This window comes from Leuresthes tenuis, unplaced genomic scaffold (genome assembly GCF_036924035.1).
Source record: "Leuresthes tenuis unplaced genomic scaffold, fLeuTen1.0.hap1 SCAF_5, whole genome shotgun sequence".
NCBI classification, from domain to species: domain Eukaryota; kingdom Metazoa; phylum Chordata; class Actinopteri; order Atheriniformes; family Atherinopsidae; genus Leuresthes; species Leuresthes tenuis.
In genome coordinates, this window is record NW_027325359.1 from 8,228,958 (window position 1) to 8,248,130 (window position 19,173).

The following is a 19,173-nucleotide window of genomic DNA, read 5'->3' on the forward strand; positions in this document are numbered from 1 at the left end:
CATCTCAACTGTCCAGAGAGGAAAGGGTTTGAGAAGTCTTGGAGGGGAAACACCAGAATGATGCCTGGTAGTACCTGTAAATCCTACCTAGTGGCGACAGCCCCCCTGGGCAGATGACGAGTTGTCCGTCTGCACCTGTGCACGCAGGTAAGCCAGCACTGCTCTCTGTGACAGCAACATCCTCGGTCAGCAAAGGGGCTAATTCTGCAGGTTCTGTCACCCCATGGCGAAAGATTTCACTTCCTAAATTGCCGTGGAAATATTTGGCAGCCAATGCGTGTCTGAAGCGCTTTACCGAGACACAAGTAGAGAGAAACTGAAAACCAGCTGAACAACAAAGCAGAGACTGTTTATCCACCCCTGGTTCGTTGTTCAGAACTACCTAATTATTTGCTTATATGAAAACACTGTTAGCCAACGCATTAATGTGCAGTAATGCTTAAAGCCCAGTATTTTTGCAGATCTGGAATCAAATTTGCTCGTTACTAAAACAAGTTGCTGAACTGAAACCAGATTTCACTTGAGAGAAATGTACAACTAGATTTAAGTGACACTGTGAATGATCACTTTCGGTCACATCTTTCAAATAAACTAAATATCTCATATTCAGTTGTAAACTCATGGCACTGTAAACTCAGTCTCATATTGCAGGGATAACTTGCAGGTTTGTCTCGGTGCTTATTTTCAGGGTAATTTGATTTGACAAAGTTTAAATGCTGAATATGCAAAAAGATGTGCACTTCTTCTTGTTTTTTTCTGTAAAGACTGTAAATATTTTGAGACGTTACCAAAGAAAAACAGCACATTTTTAGAACTTAAGTTTGCATCTGTTTTGTCTGTACAAGGTGCAGCATTATTAGAGTTTGATTTTGAAGTAATCCAAGTGAATTCACAATCAATTCTATGTTCTGGTAAGGATCGAGTAACCAGCCAAAAACATTTTAAAGTAAACTGTATTTACTGCATTTCAAAATAATTCGACCTGACTGTGTGCTTTGGCCTTCTACACGTGAGAAGCTGGTTCCTTAAAGTTTAATAACCTTATACAGCATGTGACTCAATAAAAGCAACATCTTTGTACTGTTTAATAACCCAATTTTGCAACTATAGTGAAATGCAGAATGTGCATACACAGTTATTCAGAAAAATGATCATTTGTCTCTCTGAAAATTAGGGTATAGAATTGCAGTTAGTTTGTCTTATGCATCTTATGCACATGAGAGGACAAAATATGAGGTAGATGGTATGTGTTGCTATTACCTGTGTTGGAGCGTCTATGCTGCACATGTATACGTCAGAAAAGCAGAGGGCAATGTTTTGAGGTTTGGAGGCACTCCACATAGAAAGGGATTTAAAAAAAGACAGACAGTACAGCGATGTACTGCTTATTTCATAAGATCTGCTGACAAATATATCTCAAACGGTTTTAAATTAAATTGTATCACATTGGATACTATTCAGATAAAGAGGGGCATTTTTATAGTATATATTTTGATGTATTTTGCAGTGGGTGAATGTGGAAATGATGAAATGCACAAGTGACATGCATTTAGTTGAAACCTGTGTATACTGTGGCTGATTAAAATATTGAATGTGACAAAGACTTATTTCTTTACTCTCTTTAAATAGGGTCAAACAGAAAAACAATGCTTTTTTTTGCTTGTTGATAATTTGTTGACCTTTTTGGGCTCCACTTTGTTTATGGTGCTTCTGAAAAACAAGTCTGCGAACAATTCTCTTATTCTACACAGCACACTATGATGTCATCATAAATGGTGCACTTCATCTATTCCAAGAGGGTTTTTGTTGAAATAGACACAATAACAACCCGTGATTTAATTTTGAAAACAAAGGAATAACATCAGTTACATAGGCATCTCTTGTTATTAAAGTGCTTTGATTTGTCTCCCTCTGCAGGTTAATTATGTTTTTATCAGTGTAGTGTGCATGCTGAACAGAACTGATCCCACAAGTTAAAAAAAAATCTCTTTCACTTTATTGTTTCCAACCAGTGATACCTAATAAGAATTTAAATTGAAGCAGGAGGAGGGAGATACTGAAGGTACAAAGCTTTCGGTATTTAAAACCATCCTTGAAGGTATAAAGGGTAAAGCAGGCTATCATTTGGTAGATTAAATTCAGCTAGATAGCGTAATAATATTATAAGGAGAATTCCAGCAGAGGAACGGATGTAAATTGGAAGCATTTGAGGCCAATGTTAAGTTTCACTTTGGGTCACGGTTTCACTTCTTGTTGGAAATTAGTGCGTTGACTTCTTCTTCTGGTTGGAGGCTGTGCCACTGAGCTATTGGCCGCCGGGGGTTAGCCAGCATGTCTGTCCAGTGCCGTTGCTCAGTCCCGCTGCTGTTACTGCCCATCAGCACCTTCCCGATGGCGTCATTCTTGCCAATCTTGTCATAGTCCAGCACAGTCACCGCTATCTGCACCTTCTATAAACGAAAATGCATCCACAAAACATGAATTTCTCTTGGTTGTAGCTGCATATATGTACATGCGTGTACAATTTTGCATACCTCTATCTGTTCACATGGCACCTCGAAGCTGAACGACTCGTTGTAGTAAGGGTTCAAAGTGTTTTTCTTTATAGTAGTTTTCTTTTTCTTGAGTCTTTTCCCATTCTGCATTAAGTGGATCTTCACATATGGGTCTTGTAGAGTGAACAAAGAAGTTTTATGTCAGAGCAGCAGAGCAACAACCTTGCGCCAATGCAGAAACTCTTTCAGTAAAATAACATCTATTGCTGCACTTCCTGATTTTCCTGACATAGAAACTGCCTGAAAGATTGCACCTAGTATCATGAAATATACTGAGGCATATTTGTATTCCTTATTTGTAGAGATGTTTCATATGATGAAATGATAACAGTTATGAAAACCTTCATTGAATTTAACTGGCTGAGAAGTTAAAACCTCATGAAAACATCGTCATTTTAGCTGGTTGACTTACCGGATAATCCACCCACATCCATTTTCTTTAGGTTTTTGGCCTCCAGAATCACCATTGTCAGCTTTCCAGCAGTAGGCACATACCTCAGGGACAAACATATGTCTCCGAGCCGCTCACTCTGATACAGGGAAAAAGGGCATTTTGTTGGAATAATGTCTAATAATCTGGCTGCATGAGGCTGTTGTTCACATGAAGCTTCTGTCTTTCTCTGTAATAAAGGTGCTCAGATAATGCAACTGCCATGCGCAGTGTCCCTGGATTTTAAATCAAGTTTAAATATCTGAAGAATTTTGTTTGATTTTTCTCAGTCACCTTCTTTCCTTGAAACAAAGAAACTCTTTGTGGAATGAAATTAAATTGTTTTTTTTTTCTACTGATTAACAGTTTTGGAAAACGTAAAAGCACCTAAAAGCATTTAATTTATTCGCCCTTGTTAAATTTCTCTCTATCTCTCATGTTTTTCACCCACCTCCTCCTTCTCTGCCTTCTGCAGATCCCTCCACTCCTGTAGAGACTGGCTGAAGTCCACACTACTCATCGGTATCTTTACAGCTCCGATGGCGTCATGTTTTGAGAAACGGTCAAAGTCATACACAGTCAACACCAGTGTCTTCCCGCCCAGTTCAGTGTATGGTACCTGCAGAACAGAACAGAAATCAAAGGCATTAATTAGAAACATTTCCCTTGTCATGTGGAGAGATAACTCTGTTTCTATTTCTAAAGTTAAAGTTGCCTTAAATGTAAAAGTCTCATTGAAGTTGGGCTCCAGAGTCTTCCTGTGAACTTTGGTTTCAAACTTTTTCTTTTTGTCCGGGAGCAGGTAGAGTTTAACATAAGGGTCGGAACTACCTCCCACATCCATCGCAGGAAGCTCTGCAGCCTGCAAGATGCCTACCACCAACTAAAGTGCAAACACAAAGAAAAGCATTGAAGAGAATCTGGCTAATTGACAGAATGAAGAAAAGTGTGTAAATGTCACAATTTTGACCAGGCATATGATGCGCTAATGAGCTGGAACTCACCGTATTTTCAGTGAAGTTGTAGTCTAATGTGAAATGTAGTCGGCCGAGCTTCTCGTCCTCTTTTTGTTCCGTTTCTGACAGCTCCGTTTCTTTGTTTATTTCATCTGTAAGGGGCTGCACACAGACCCAAATCCCATGCAAGTAAAGTGCATACTATTTCAAATAAACCTTGCCCTACAACATGTACAGCTTTTTTTGTGCTGTGTTCCTACAGTAGGTCATATAGCAGGACAGGTTTATTTTTTTAGATGTGACAGGAATCCTCTTAAAAACCATTTATCTCGCCTCGCCTCACCTCAACTTTTACTTTAAAATGAGTGATGTGCAGAATGTCCATTAGTCTTAACATGCAGTGACAGTTTTGCCACTTCTGGGTGACCCGGATGTCAGGACTGTGATACATTGCAAGGACAATGTGTCTGCAGGAGGTTGCGGTGTGTGTGAATATTAGTGTGTATGTAGCTTACCTCATTGCAACCCCCATCCATTTCGGTGTCAAAGCCTCCCTTGCTCTTCTCTTTTCCCTTTTTCTTGTCCTTTTCTTTGTCCTTGTCCTTCTTTTTTAAGCACTTCTTCCACACGCACATGGCACATGACAGAACCACGCACAAACTCACGATACAAAGGGCAGCTAGAGTCCATGACGGCTCTGCAAATCATAAAATACACACAAATCTTTAGGCCATATTTTAGTTTTGTGCGTGTACTTTTTTACAGTATAGTATGTGAAGTACTATCATTTGTTCAGCTCCTATGTAAATTGCTTGTCCTGAAGTGACAGTAAAGCAGTATGTAACTCTGATAGAACCTAAGGAACTCACACTTATTGTGTCATTTTTTTCTCACAGTTTTACAAGCAGCGTGTACACTGAACAACCAACAGGAAATACTGACGAGGAATATTCCCACAGGAGGAAACAGAGTTCATTTTCACCAGGGAGATATTCATATTGTGCACATTGCTAAATGTGACCTACCTAATGTCATAGGAATTTTTGCCCTCTGTGTAGGAACCAGTTTTTTGCTTGGATTTGATTTATTCAAGCTGAAGAGACAAGTGTGTTTTTTAAACTGTCAGAAATAGCAAGAAAATGCATATATTTCTGTAAAATAAGCACAGGTGTCTTTACTGTCAGCAAGCTTGTCATGCTTACTTTTGTGCATTCGTTCTGATCCTGAAAAAAACCTTGAATCTGGTATACTTGACCCATTAGAGACATTATGTATCGAGCCACTTTACGTGCATTGTCTCTTTATCCCTGAAAACACTTTTTGCATCTTCTTCCTCCAGAGAATAATTTCTGATTCAATCGTTGAAGCTGACTGAACCCAAAACACTGGAAACATACAGATAATATAGTTACTGAATATGTTAGTGTTTTTTTAATTTAATTACATTTTTTATTGTACTTTAGATATGTATCCAAAAAATAATAATAATACAAAAAATTAAGCTTTCAAATGTTTTGACATTGAAGGAGTTCTGTCATTCATATCTTGCTAAAAAGGACAGAGCTGTCTAAGATTTATTCCTCAAATTCCTTCTTTTATGAAAAAAATGAATAAATGATTCACTGACACAGAGGCCAGAGACATCTGTGTAGATCTAAATTCTCCACTGTCTTTTGTGCTATGACATGTGTCCCAAATATATTCAGGACTGTTTTTTGTTAATCCATGATGAGCGTGAATATTACATTAGGTGTCCTACTCACTGTGGATGCTGTGAAGTGGATTCTTGAACTTGTTGGCACTGTGACCTCCAGGTTGTTTTTGGCCTGGGGTGGTTGTTGTGTTTGGCATATTGGAAGGGGAAAATGAGGTGCTAGGTGCAGCTCGACGGTTCATTTTTTTGGAGGAGTGACAGTGGATCAAGAATTTAACTGGCAGAGAAACAGAGATACAGAAAAAGATGGTTCAGCTAACAACAATGCAACCTTATACTTCAACAAAAAAGGTAGATAAAGCTGTAAATGTCCTCTAAGTGTGCAAGAACATACCACAGAAAAACACACACTGGAGCAGAGTTTCCATATTGGCTATTAATCAGATATTTGAAGCAATAATCTGCTTATAGACGGTGTATGTCCACCAGTGTCGAATAACTTCTCCTGTTTCTGCTGGCCTGGCAATACGACTGAAACACAGGATATGAAAGCTGCTCTTTCTGCCAAAGCTGCTGACATGAAGTGGTGAAGTAAGGAGGGGGTTGAAGTACCACACGTGGATCTCTGCTGTTCCACACTCAGCTGCCAGAAGTAAGGATCATATGTGCCAAGGTCATGCCATCAAACAAAATTGAGAGAAAAGTCCCATTGCCCAAACTTGATTCCGGAGCAAAACATTGTTTTTGTGTGTTATTATTTATTCCGCAGACATAACAGGTATTGAGTATCTGAGGCTGAATCAGCGGATGAGATCACGTACCCATGCAGACACAGATCTCAGTTTATGTCTACACTTTCAGGGTTATACACAAGTTTCAAGCAAAACCACAACTCAGTCTTATCAGCTACTTGTCCCTGAAGATTTTAGAAACCTTTAGAGAAGTATTTGTATATTGAGTTAGGTCAAAAGAAAATCAGTAATATAGGAATTACACTTATATAAAATCCTCGTGATGATTGTACTATACCCAAATCTTCATTGAAATATAAACTGACCTTTTCATTTCTGATCATTTATATATTTTTTTTGTACATCCATGAGTTCTCATGCAGTTACTTTTCAGTCAGACAAATAGAAAGAAACCCATCTTGTTGATGGATTTTATTGAGGAAAATGATATCAGTGAAAAACATACCTGTGATCAGATGTCCCAGCGACAGGATTCAGACTCACAGATGTTCCTTCTCTTTAGAGAATGGAGGAGGAGGAAGAAAAATGATGAAAGAGCCAGAGAGACGGAGAGAAACGACAACGTATGTAACGGCTCACTGCCCTTTAGTTTTTTTGTCTCAGCAGTCTTCAGACATCTAGAAGAACGGTGCAGGTGTGTGAAAGCTGGATCAGAGGGAACTATGGGGAGGGTGGAGCAAGATGGGGTTGGCATAGGTGTGTGTTTGTGTGTGTAAGAGTTTTGTATTGAGGGGAATGTGTTCTTTTCTGTCCATTCAGGTCTCATGAGAGCTGTGGTCCTTATGCCTGACGCCCCACCTCTCGAGACCTCTGTCCCATCCCTACAGGTCACCCTCACCAGGCCACTGATGCATATTCATTAGTGTGGTGACATGGCTTTTTAAAAGCTCGTTAGCATAGTGAGAGTTCAGCAGTAGAGGACATTTACATTCAGAGTGGACAGCTCTGTATGTGTGTGTGTGTGAGAGGGTGCATCTGTACATCTAGTGATAGCTGCAGAACTGTCTCATATTGTCTATGTATAGATGATGATGCCTGATTTAGAAACTTGGGATGTGGTTTCTGCAGCAACACAAAGATCAGGTTCCAGCCCCGCCCAGTTCACCTTGAGGTTCCAGCCTAAGTATACAGAAGGAGGGATGGGACGGGGAAGGAGGGGGGTTTGGGGGATGAGCTAGGCCAGATGGCGCTCAACATACTTAATGTTTGTGATATACAGATAAATACAATGTGCATTTTTTTGTGCTGTGCTTTTTTTTTGTATTTTGTAAGTATGGTTTTACTTTTCTTTGATGACAGCCTACAGAACTAGTTTGTGTTGTTAATTCTGAGGCATTGTGATGTTTATTTCTCTTGCTAATTAAACTTTACTTATCAAAGGAACAGGACATTATAATTACCCTTTGAAAAGGAGTGACCAGATAGACTCCCTTAAACACCTTTCCAAAAAATAAAAAATTGGGCATCATAGTTTTCAATTTTAAAACCTTAAAGTTTTAACTTTAAACTCTGTTCAGATGTTTAATATCGAGAGTGCAATTTAATGGAAATTATTTTAATTTGAGTCACAAAGCAGGAGTAAAATCGATGAAAATTATTTTTACTTCCCAGCAGGATAACAGAGAGCCCAACTATATATATATATATATATATATATATATATATTTTTTTTTTTTTTTAATAAACCATGACACAAATAACGGAACAACAATAGCATCGAAAAATGTTTAAAAACGTGTATGTACGTCAGCCGTCAAAACGCTAGATGGCAACATTTACATCTGAGCTGATGTTCTGTAACCACAGAAGAAGTCCTGTTCCTAGGCGACACTGAGCGGCGTTCCCGTTGCATTCGTGGTCAGTTCTCCTGTTTTCCATGACGAATATGTTGTTTAGATTTGTCTGAGATGCATTTGTGTGTTGCTTAGCGTTTTGCATTAGAACTTTTGCATTAGCGTACTGCATTTTTTTAATAAAATAAGATCGTTTGAGGTGATTTAGAAAGTGTACACATTCCTAGAACTAGCGAAGAGATACTACCGTGTAGCGTTTTACGTATTATGTCTAATGTTTAACGTGCATGTTTTGGACGGTGGAAGGAGTATCTGAAGAGAACCCACACATACAGGAAGAACATACAAACTCCACACAGAATGGCCCAGCCGGTAATCGAACCTGGAACCCTCTTACTGTGAGGCGACAAATGCAGCCCACCATGAACTCCTAAATCCCTTAATTAAATCATGTTCTGCCAGCTATCCACAGCCTACCCACGATATGTCTGCACTGGCTGTCGAGACCAATACTGTAGCTAAATTTGCCTGAATTCTCCAGATGGCTTTGGGAGCTGAGCAGAAATGAATTCCGATGCCTTCCCTATACTGCAGATGACAAAAGCTCGACTTTGTGTTGACGCATTCAGTGTACTCTGCATGCAATGTTATTTTGAAAGATTGACTCACTAAGTTGACTCCTGTTTTAAAGATAAAAATCTAGGGTGTAAACAGTTGAAATCTATTCTTAAATTTCATGGATCCTGCATTACAGTGTGTGAGTATGCTATCGTTGGACCGAGTCCGCCTCAAACATGTCCTGCAGACAGTGTGTGCCCTGGAGGCAGTCATCCTTCGCAGTTTTGGCCCTGAGGGAGGACAAGTGCTGTTTGCCCGAGACACGGGACAGGCGATGTTGAGCCGCTGTGGGACTCGCATTCTCACAGCACTACATCTGGAACATCCACTGGCCAGGTTAGCAAGGAGACATTGAATTTTACTAGTTTACCCTGGGATCGATTTTTATTGTATCCTTTTGTGTGTTCCTCATATTAGGATGGTGGTGGAGTGTGTCTGGAAGCATAGCGCAGCAACAGGTGATGGATCAAAGACCTTTATTCTATTGCTGGCATCGTTACTGCGAATGATTAATATAACAGCCAGCAAGGAGCCCCATGTGTCTCGCTGTTATGACTCTACAGAAGCAGCAGAGGCTGCCTCTGCCAGGCATTTGGCAGACAAACTGCTAGCATTTGCATTGACAGAGTTGGATGATCTCATTGCTGTGGATGTGGTGCCGTATGGAGTCTGTGTTTCGTTGGAGGAGTTCACTGCAGAAACGCAGTCACCAGATCGCACAAATTGTCGCTACGTTCGAACGCTTCTGTCAACATTTTTTCAGACTCGTCTTAGTCACGTGCACTGTGACTTTATTAGTGACCTCACATGTGAACTGCTCCATTACTGGAAGTTTAAAAGTGACCTACCCTCTGTCTCGCTTCAGTTTTTAAATGACAACTTCCCAGCACTGCATACACCGGTGGCAGGCTTCCCTGTCAGAGCTTCGCGTTTGATTGAGGGGCAGGTAATTCACAGAGACTTTGCTACTCCACACCCCCAAGTCAACAATCAGCCAGTCAGAGCTGTAGTTTTCACAGGGTACCTGCAGCCAAAATTGCTCAATCCAGGAGACATACTTGAGCTCGGAGGAGGGATGGAGGAGAGAAGTATTGTGCACTTCAGTGCCTGGATGGAAAGGTCACTAGAATGCATTATTGCCAAGCTGCAGAGTTTTGGTGTCTCTGTGCTTCTGTCTGCAGTCAAACAGTCTTCTGCTGTCCTGGCTTTAGCCACACAAGCAGAGATGTGCCTTGTGGAGTGTGTCAGTGAAGAAGAACTTCTTCTCTTTGCCCAGCTAAGTGGGACCACAGCTGTTTCAGACTGCTGGAAGATTAATCCAGAGCACGTTGCTACACTGACTTTTTGTCGCCCAATACTGCTCGGAGCTCACAGGTATTCAGAAACACGTGTCTTTCTCAAGAGATTGTACTTAGTCACGCATATGCATACAAAGAATAAACTTCATTAAACATGTACTCTTTTTTATTTTTTGTAAAGCCTACTTGATTACCAGCTGTCCTTTTCTCTTTCACAGGTATGTCCACGTGACTTTCTGTGATTCAAAGGAGAAAGCCATAGTTAAACCCTGCAATCTGGTAATTTGTGCCCCAGCGGAAGGGCAAACTGACCAGTATGCACGTGCATTTCAAGATGCCATCCGCATGCTACTTACAACCTTGGAACCCAGGCATATGACTGAGACCACAGCATCAAAGAGAAGCTTGCAATCACATAACTGCACCTCTTTACATACGGACAGTTTGACTGACAGCACCACATGTGGATCCTCTTGTATGAAATCCATTCAGAAGCATGTAATAGAGCCAGGTTGTGTGATTCCTGCAGGTGGGACATTTGAGTTTCTCTTGCACCATGCCCTCTTACAACATGGCCGCAGCTGCTTAGTTTCTGATGACACAAGCGTAGGTGACTCTGTTTACCAGCTTCTGGCAAACGCCCTCTTAAGCGTGCCTCGACAGATTTACTCTCATAACCCAAGACTTTTCCTGCAGACTCAAACCAGGGTCATGAGTTTTCTTCCAGATCATTCCCAGCATCTCAGTCTTGTACTTGAACAAGCACACAATGCAGGACCCGTACAGACTGAGGGTCCTCTGGAGGATTGTAAACTAAACTTGCATTGTTGTAGAAAGTGCGATATGCCATCAAAGGTTTGTATGTTGGACATGGGTCTTGAATCTGTCTCCTGTAAATTTCAGCTACTTCTGGCTGTGCTCCAGTGTGTCACAAGTCTCCTGCGGGTGGACACGGTGCTGCATACACATGCTGCTTTACACAAACAATCACACAGACTCACAAAGACCTCGTGGGAGGGAGCAGAGGACGAGGTTGAGGACTGAGATTGTGTTGCTCTAAGATGAAAGCCATGAACATTTTTTTTTTTTTTTGCACAGTACTAATGAACTATTAAAAAGTTGCAGGAAATAACTTGCACTCAGTTATTAGTTCTGATTGTTAGAGTAGTATGGGTATCACTGTATTGTTTTTTGTCTGCTCCACTGCAATAAAGGAAGTTTTTTGCACTTCTGCAAAGATGATTCATATTCTATGGAAATGTTGTGTGGTGCGGTTTTTAGGCCAATAAAATGTTACAAAGCTTTTTGCACCTTCTTCCCTTGAATTAAAGGTTGGCAATGGCAGTAGAAAAGAAAACATAAAACCTCTCCCTGTTAATCTCCGTTTTGTACAGAATGTGCTGATATTAAATCATTTTGTGTTTTGAATTGAGTAAATGCTGATGTTTGTCTGCTTCCTCTTCTCTTTATGGTTATTTTTTTCTCTAGTTTTTCTTCCTTATCTGTGTTGTCCTGCCTGTGGCCATTACACTTTGAGTTACATAAAAGGCATACACTCGTAACAACATGGACATATCACCTCACAGTCGCATTCCTTTTTTTATAATCAGCCTTATCTACATAGTGGGGATGAGGTGTTTGGGAGGGCAGCACCCGACTGTCAACAACCAAATCATAGTGTACTTCCTCGTACTGTAATCAGAGGAACAAAAATACCACTTTTTTGGATGGAAACTGACTCATGTAGGCATCAATTTGACTTGCAGCCATACACACACTACACTGTTTACTGTAACTAGTGTATCCTTAGTTTTGAACTGAGAGTTTCCATAAATTAATTGTGACAAAGTGACTCAGAAACAAAGGCAGCTCTTAGCTTTGTTTATGAACCAACAAAGCAATGAGTCACAGTTGATGATCGCTCATATCAAAGAGGGGGAAAGAAAGTGGGGGGGGGGTTGTTTTGGGTTTTTTTCCAATGTGGGAAACAAACCTAGAGTGTTGCTGTCTTAAGTCTTAGACACCCACACCCTTCTTACCCTTGTATGCCCTCTTACAGTGCAGAGTTAGCAGAGTTAGTTAAACGGTGAATCATCTGGTACCAACATTTTTCTACTGATAAAAGTAACTGACCTGAGAACAGACTAAGTTGGAAAGTAACTGCTCTACTGCCAGTTAGTCTCTTGGAATGTGTGCATGTGATTCCAGGCATTGCAATACCCTTTAATTGGATTTTATACATTTTTAGTTTATTTGGCTCTCTTCAGTAATGTTTGACTTTGTGAAACAGTTCATATGATACAAATCAACCAACTCTATCAAATAAAGAGGTTATTGCAAAATACATCAACAAACTGTATGTGCCATATAAACACCAAACATTAGAAATCTTACAAATAGAAAAAGAAGACATTTACAAAATGTGAAAAAAAAATTGAAAAGGCTCACCAAACAAGGGCAAATCAAGATGTGGGAGGAAAAAAGAAAACAAAACTGTAATTACATTATAGGAACCAAGAAACTCTTAACACCAAGCTGGGTTAAACCACAGACATGTCATCGCTTGGCATTCATTTGGCTAGTAGCCACCATGATTTGTGTTGTAAAATAAAAGAATCTTAAGCTTTGGCTACTGCTGTTGCGCTGAAGTGGTGCTTTTTTTCTCTTTCTTTTTTTTTGTCCCTGGACCATTACTGTTTGTTCTGCTAGTATGAAGACCCAAAGTGACTGCAATAGAAATGTGATCACCAGAGGATAGTATGGTCTTTTGTTTAGATAATTAGCAGCTCACAGACACTGATTTCAGTCAGATTACCACATAATTACACATTTCTGTACTACACTGCCACTGAAGCACAGGTGACACCCATTCTATATTTGGGCCTAACAACCACATCGCATCTAATGTCAGCAGCACAGTTAGAACTGATGAATTATACTGATGCATATTCAGAAATACCTTCACACAGTCTAGCTTAATTTATCCCCTCCCCCCTTGAACAAGCAGTGTTTGTATTGGCAGTGGAGTCACGTGACCCTGGGAATGACATCATGCAATATTAACAAGGACTTCAGGCGGGTGTCACACCACCTCCCGAGACTTCCTAATGGCGCAGAAGAGGAGCATGCTAAAGATCATCCCAAACACCTGTAAGAAAGTGGTACAAAACACGTGTTTCAGTTAACTCATATTTGCACTGTTTTCATCTCCCAGGACAACAGACCTTTAAATTTGATGAGTGCCAGTACAGCACCAATTTATATACTCACCATGATTACCCCAATGGTAATGCCCACTCCTCCGATGATGTGTAACTTGGAGTTAAACACGTCTTCAATGGCATCAGGACAGCTCTGCAACAGATAATTATGTCTCCTTTAGCTTTCTTCAAATTTTGAACATGACTTGTGACACATAAATGACAGCCTGAGAACATTAAGGTCTGAGTATACCACTGTTGCCATAGAAACACTAAAAGGAGGCTGAGGAAGTTAGGGAAGGCAAGAGATAAGATAACTGTGACTTATCATAAATCCCAAGCTTTCACAGAGATGGCACATGTAAGGCATCTGTTTGATCTTTTGGTTCATTTCTTGTACTAAAATGTTATTTTTCTGGCTCGTATTTCATATATTTGGTTATGTTGGCATTTGATCTATGCCCACATGCTGAGTGGTTGTACCTTCATAATAAGCTCCTCAAGTGGCTCTCCACGGGGACAAATGTCTTTGGCAGTTTCTTTGGCAGTTCCACTTGGACCACAACAGTTCAGCTGAAAACATACGGAAAAAGAATAGAACTTTAAGGGAATATGATCACTTGTAAAAGGAGTAAAAAAAATCCCTTTCTTGGTGCTTCGAAGGAATAGTCCAAGACATTGGCTTAATCTTCAATTCCCGAAGTCTTTCCATCACAGTGAGGTTGCCAGGCAAGTTGAGATAAAGACGTGTTGGATGCTTGCATGTGAGATTTTGTTCTCCCTCTTCCTGTTTTTTATGCAAATGCATGCAAATTGTCTCACAGTTTTAGCTCCACAGTTAAGATACTGACACGACAGCAGTGTCAACATCATCATTCAACTCTAACAAAGACAATGAGTATCTCATAAAAAACATTCTTGTAGAAAGTTTAGAAAAATATTCTCACTTGTGGAACCATAAGTTTGCCTGGAAATATCTTTTGAGACAAATTTGTTTTGGATATGTTGTGAGTGATGGGTATTACACAGAAGAAGAACTGTAAGAGAACCTGCACACCTCGGTATGAATCACCCGCAGTGTCTCTTTGAGGCGCTCATCTCCTGTTGTCTTAAACTCGTTGTAAGTCTGCATATAGAACTTTGTGATGTCATCAACCACCTGCAACACAGCAGCAAACCAGGATAAAGTGACTTCTATGTATCACAGGAGCACCGTATTTGAACTTTTCTTAAATTGTCTTTCAGTGGATTTATTTATTTATTTTTTTTACTATTTCACACAATTTGTTTATTTTACTATACAGTAATTATCTTACCTGGGTTTGGTTTGAAAATCCCCAGATTCCAGCAGCTACCTCAATGCCAAATATGATTAGCAGGAAGAAGAAGAACTGCAAAGAATCCAAACAAAATTAAACTCAGCTGATTATTTGCTACTGTGCATGCTTGTGCGCCTGCCTTTTGTGCGCATGTGTTAACATGCAAGGTCAGTCGAGTGTAGCCGAACCCAATTTTCATTTGCCCCTCCTCCAGAGAGATTTAGCACAAGAAGATTATGGCCAGACAGGGCAGGAAGGAGGGAGCAAGCACATAGAAATCTAGAGAGTCTTTTGTGGCCTTGAGGTTGTTCAGTAAACAGTGACGAAGGCAGACATATCATATTTCAAACTGTGAGTCCAAAATTGTGAAAGTGGATTAAGTGTTGCAGGGTGATGTCCCTTAAGAAATCAATCAATCCCAAAATCCCAAAGAAATTCAATTTTATGTTGCTATGTTAATGTTAATAGCGTGTTAAGTGGAGTTACACAAGGAATTACAAGTAGTACAAACCAGTCCCAGCATGCAGGGAGATTCCTGAATCGCCCCACAACATCCCAGAAAGCCCACCACCATCATTAGTGCTCCAGCTCCAATCAGGATGTAGACACCTACACACAAGTACAATTTATCACATACAAAGGTACATAGCTTACATCAAAACTGATATAAAAAATAAATAAAAAAATAAAACTGTGCTAAAATAATCATGCAGAACAGGTTCCCATGAATGGAGTGCACCTTACCTGTGTAAAACACATATGGAGAATCTGGTCCTTCAAACAGGCCTTTGGTCTTTGGGTCTAATCGCAGCCACAGGCCTATAGCAAATACAGCAGTGCCTGCAAGCTAAAGTACACAAAAATATATTTTTATGTACAGTACACTTCTGCAATTATGAACTCTGCTTACTTAAAGCCCAGTCAAGAGGAATGCCATCACATATATACTCTGTCCATATTCATGCATGTCTCACACTTGCCATCCAGCCATCAAACAACAGTTAACAGCATAGCCTGACAACCGTAAGCAGCTCCTCTCAAATCTGCACTGACAGACCCCATCTGGAATCCTTCTCATCTTGCAGTTTCTCTCTGTTTAGGTGTCATTGAAGGAATGTCTCGTTTCCATTGGGGTACAATTTTATTCCAGGTACAGGACGCTACCCACTGAAAACACTGTAATCAGTGCTGGTGTCTAATCTCTGTAAAACAATTTTTTCTTGGCAATCCCTTTTATTCAACCATATATCAAACGAACAGGCAGTGTTCTTCACACATTACAGTGAATTCACATGTCCAGGAAATGCAATGAAAATTACAATTATGCTTATCAACTCAGGCATAAACACTATTCTATATTTGCATTGATGCTAAGTAGCAGATAAGTCCATCAGCCCTGAAGCTACTGCACCCTTTTCTTAATGAACAAAACAACCTTAAGCTGTAAACGTCTATGTATTGTGTTATAATGTAAAATTACTTTACACAGGCACTTACAGAGCTAGTTAGCATAGACAGCCCAGTGAATTCTTAACTTTGAGAGCCTTACTCAAATGTTGCAGTCTGTTTTATTCACAGTGTGGGACTGTTACTGTGAGTTGCATGTATTTTCCTGTTTGAGCTAATGATTTCACAGTGTATTCACCTTCTATTATCTATTATGCTCCATTATCAAGTAAAACGACCTACTCACAACAGTAATATCTAACATGCATGTGAAGAAGTTCCCCTTTTCTTTGTCTATCCCCCGCACACACAGTAAAAGAGTAAAGCACACCTACCCAGAAGAAAAAGTTGAAGATAAACATGAGATATTTCACACACTTGATTCCCCCAGCAACTGCCATGTTGATTCAGTTTGCGCAATCCACCCTTAGTGTTTAACTTCTTCCCAGGCGGAAACAAATGCATATGGTGGTGAAAAATGAAAGGGTAATCAGTACCTTTGGTCACCTGATTATGCAGTTAGGGAGTGGCAAGAGTCCACAAACTCGCCTCCACTGTGTGTATGACGTGACTTCCTGCCTGTGTTCCCTCCCCTCTTTTGGTTTGTGTTCCTTCATGTATTGTAGGTGTTCTTTCATGAAAGTCATGCAGGTAAAGCAGGTTTATGATCTCACAGCAGAGCAGAGGGCTCCTGTTCAGACATGTGGCATAAAGCCTTTTCTCAAATTCTTGTTAGAGCAGCATACTGCTCTAATGTCCCGACCCAGTGTGAAATGAAAGCTTCCAAAACTTGGTCCTGATGACACAATGTTGTACATGGGAACTTTTTTTTTTCCCCAAGACTCAGCTATGATCAGATACTGTATGTGTAGCATGTGATTTGAGGCTGATTCAGCCAGAGTAAACCGCAAATAGGAAACATCTGCACTTATTGACGATGTGAGGTTTGAGCTGGCTTTCTCTTATAATTATATTAAGTCTGTCTGTTGATTGAGGTATTGATTGCTTTATAAGTTTCTTAAAGATCATCATTGAAACATATGTGTATTTTCTACAAAACTATTAAGTGTTTTTTTTTTTTATTTCGTTTTGAGGCGTTCTGTGTCTCCCACATACATTCAACACAACAGACATACACACACAATGGAGAATCCCTATCTGCCCTGTAATGAATGTCTACTTAGCTCTATATATAGCTGGACAAATTAGAAACGTTCATAAAAGGGCAAAACATCCATCTGTGACCACACATGCATAGGCATCATATACAAATGGACACACAACGACACGCCCTGCAGGCTGAGTGGGACAAAAATACCCTATATGGGATACCACCACGCACGCACAAACGCACACACTCACACGCAACTCTTCACGGAGCAAAAGTCTTAATTAAAATGACATCAACCACTCTCTCCAACACAGTAAAGAATCCCTCACTCCCTCATAGCCGTTATTAAAATGCTATGCGCTCAAACTCCAGAGTATAGTCTGCGCGTTGGAACTGGGTCACTTGGCCACTGGGGATTATTCTCCAGACCGCTCTACAAACACTGGGACACTTTTGTATTCCGTGGTGGGCACTGCCATAAATTATTTCAGCCGTAGCCTACAATACACTGTAAAGTCACCGAGATACTGCGTGAGCGCGTGGTACGATTCTGCACCGTGTAAATTCATTCACTGTAGTAACCTGGGCTCTCACGATCGCGCACGCACGTAAAGCTAACACGCGCTCACATACACGCGCTCACATTAAACACAGACAGGATGCATATGTGAATAGACATTATGTCGCCACACACTCACCCAGAACACCAGGTTGAAGGCAAACATCAAGTATTTGATGCACATCTCTCCTCCCGACAGAGCTGCCATATCGATACTTGAGCTGTAGATATCACTTCTGCTGTTTCCTCAAAATCAAAGCTGTGGTAGAATAACGGAGAAGCGCTTCTTCTAAATAACAGTCAGCATGCAGAAGGAGGTTATTTGCCGACGCGCTGGCGCTGTGTCACGTCGTGCAGTGCGCGCCTGTAGTGGTCCGCCCCCACACGGTTGCAAACAGCCAAAGCCTTTTTTTTCTTTCCGTCTGATCCCTTAAAACTTTAGTTTCTAATTTGATACTTATCTATGACTAGAATATTCACCGCTGCTATACACGCACCATTGATTCGGGAATTATGTGGGACTTTTCAGTGATGGTGACATTTTCAAAGCATCTATAAAGGGAAGCTGACATATTTCTTCTTTTAGCCTCCAACTGTATCCTACAAAGGAACTTACATACAACTGAGCAACAATGCGCTGTGCAGCTCCCTGCTGTGGGCTTTTTGGTTGCAAGTTCCTGCAGCACCCTGGGCAGTGCGATTACGTCATTCTCTCAGAATAAGAAACGCGCGTGCTCGGATTTAATATACTGTACATGAATGAACACGACGCACGAGCATGCTATGTCCCCGCGAGCTTTCTGTAATTCTCTGATAATAATACATGTTCCACACATCTGCAGAGTACAAACAAACAAAAACATTAGTTTCACACACTGTTATGGGATCTTTGCTGATATTCGTGCTTCTTAAAACTGTGTGTTTTGTTGTCTGCATCAAGCTTTCACAACAGTCCTGCTGCAGTGTACTCTTTTTGGCAACAAAAGTGCGTCACTTTCTATAGAGTCACCTTACCAGCAGGGGTTTAAACTATACTTATTAGCTATTGTAGTGTCTGACACTTAACAGAGGTTCATGAAGGCTTCGGGTTCTGTGTGTTTTCTGTGTCCAGACAGGAGATGAAGACTGGTAAACATAAAACATCTGGAGAAACATCCCTTAGCACCCATGCTTAACTCCCTCAGTTAAGAATGTCCAGGCCAGCCACACCAGGGATATATAGATATACATATATCTGGGAAAAGCACTCCCAGTGAGGGAGAGATGACACAGACTTTTTGGCTTCAAGGATCTCTCCAGATTTGATGCATCATTCTGTAATTCTGATACGGACCTGGTTGACAATAGAATGCCTCTGTGTTCGACCAAGTCTGTCTGCAGAGTTCTTCCTTTACCATATACACACAGGCTGTTTGAAGGGGACCATCCCTTATACACCACACTATATTGGGTTGATTAATGATTTTGTTATAGGCTTTTTTA

At 40.5% G+C, this 19,173-nt stretch overlaps 3 protein-coding genes across 5 annotated transcripts; 1 reads left to right on the forward strand and 2 right to left on the reverse strand.

Annotated features, from left to right (window-relative positions):
* Positions 1-2,022: 2,022 nt before the first annotated feature.
* syt1b (synaptotagmin Ib) lies at positions 2,023-5,869 on the reverse strand. Its single transcript, XM_072385207.1, has 8 exons — positions 5,705-5,869; positions 4,457-4,638; positions 3,990-4,103; positions 3,701-3,868; positions 3,437-3,604; positions 2,968-3,085; positions 2,535-2,668; positions 2,023-2,450 (listed from the first exon to the last, which is right to left on the reverse strand). Exons 1-8 carry the CDS (start codon positions 5,835-5,837, stop codon positions 2,244-2,246), a joined length of 1,224 nt encoding a protein of 407 aa, XP_072241308.1. The 5' UTR covers positions 5,838-5,869; the 3' UTR covers positions 2,023-2,243.
* Positions 5,870-8,160: 2,291 nt separating this feature from the next.
* Positions 8,161-11,532, forward strand: bbs10 (Bardet-Biedl syndrome 10). Of its 2 annotated transcripts, XM_072385209.1 has the most exons (4): positions 8,161-8,204; positions 8,895-9,094; positions 9,176-10,132; positions 10,275-11,532. In XM_072385209.1, exons 2-4 carry the CDS (start codon positions 8,904-8,906, stop codon positions 11,098-11,100), a joined length of 1,974 nt encoding a protein of 657 aa, XP_072241310.1. In that variant the 5' UTR covers positions 8,161-8,204; positions 8,895-8,903; the 3' UTR covers positions 11,101-11,532. The 2 variants fall into 2 exon arrangements, with proteins under 2 accessions (XP_072241310.1, XP_072241309.1); XM_072385208.1 differs by lacking the exon at positions 8,161-8,204 and having other exon boundaries at positions 8,800-9,094.
* Positions 11,533-12,743: 1,211 nt separating this feature from the next.
* cd9a (CD9 molecule a) lies at positions 12,744-18,038 on the reverse strand. 2 transcript variants are annotated; one of them, XM_072385774.1, is made up of 8 exons: positions 17,831-18,038; positions 15,320-15,422; positions 15,087-15,184; positions 14,573-14,647; positions 14,314-14,415; positions 13,740-13,829; positions 13,327-13,410; positions 12,744-13,204 (listed from the first exon to the last, which is right to left on the reverse strand). In XM_072385774.1, the coding sequence occupies exons 1-8, from the start codon at positions 17,897-17,899 to the stop codon at positions 13,139-13,141; spliced, it is 687 nt and encodes a 228-aa protein (XP_072241875.1). In that variant the 5' UTR covers positions 17,900-18,038; the 3' UTR covers positions 12,744-13,138. The 2 variants fall into 2 exon arrangements, with proteins under 2 accessions (XP_072241875.1, XP_072241876.1); XM_072385775.1 differs by lacking the exon at positions 17,831-18,038 and adding an exon at positions 16,357-16,622.
* Between the last annotated feature and the right edge of the window lie 1,135 nt (positions 18,039-19,173).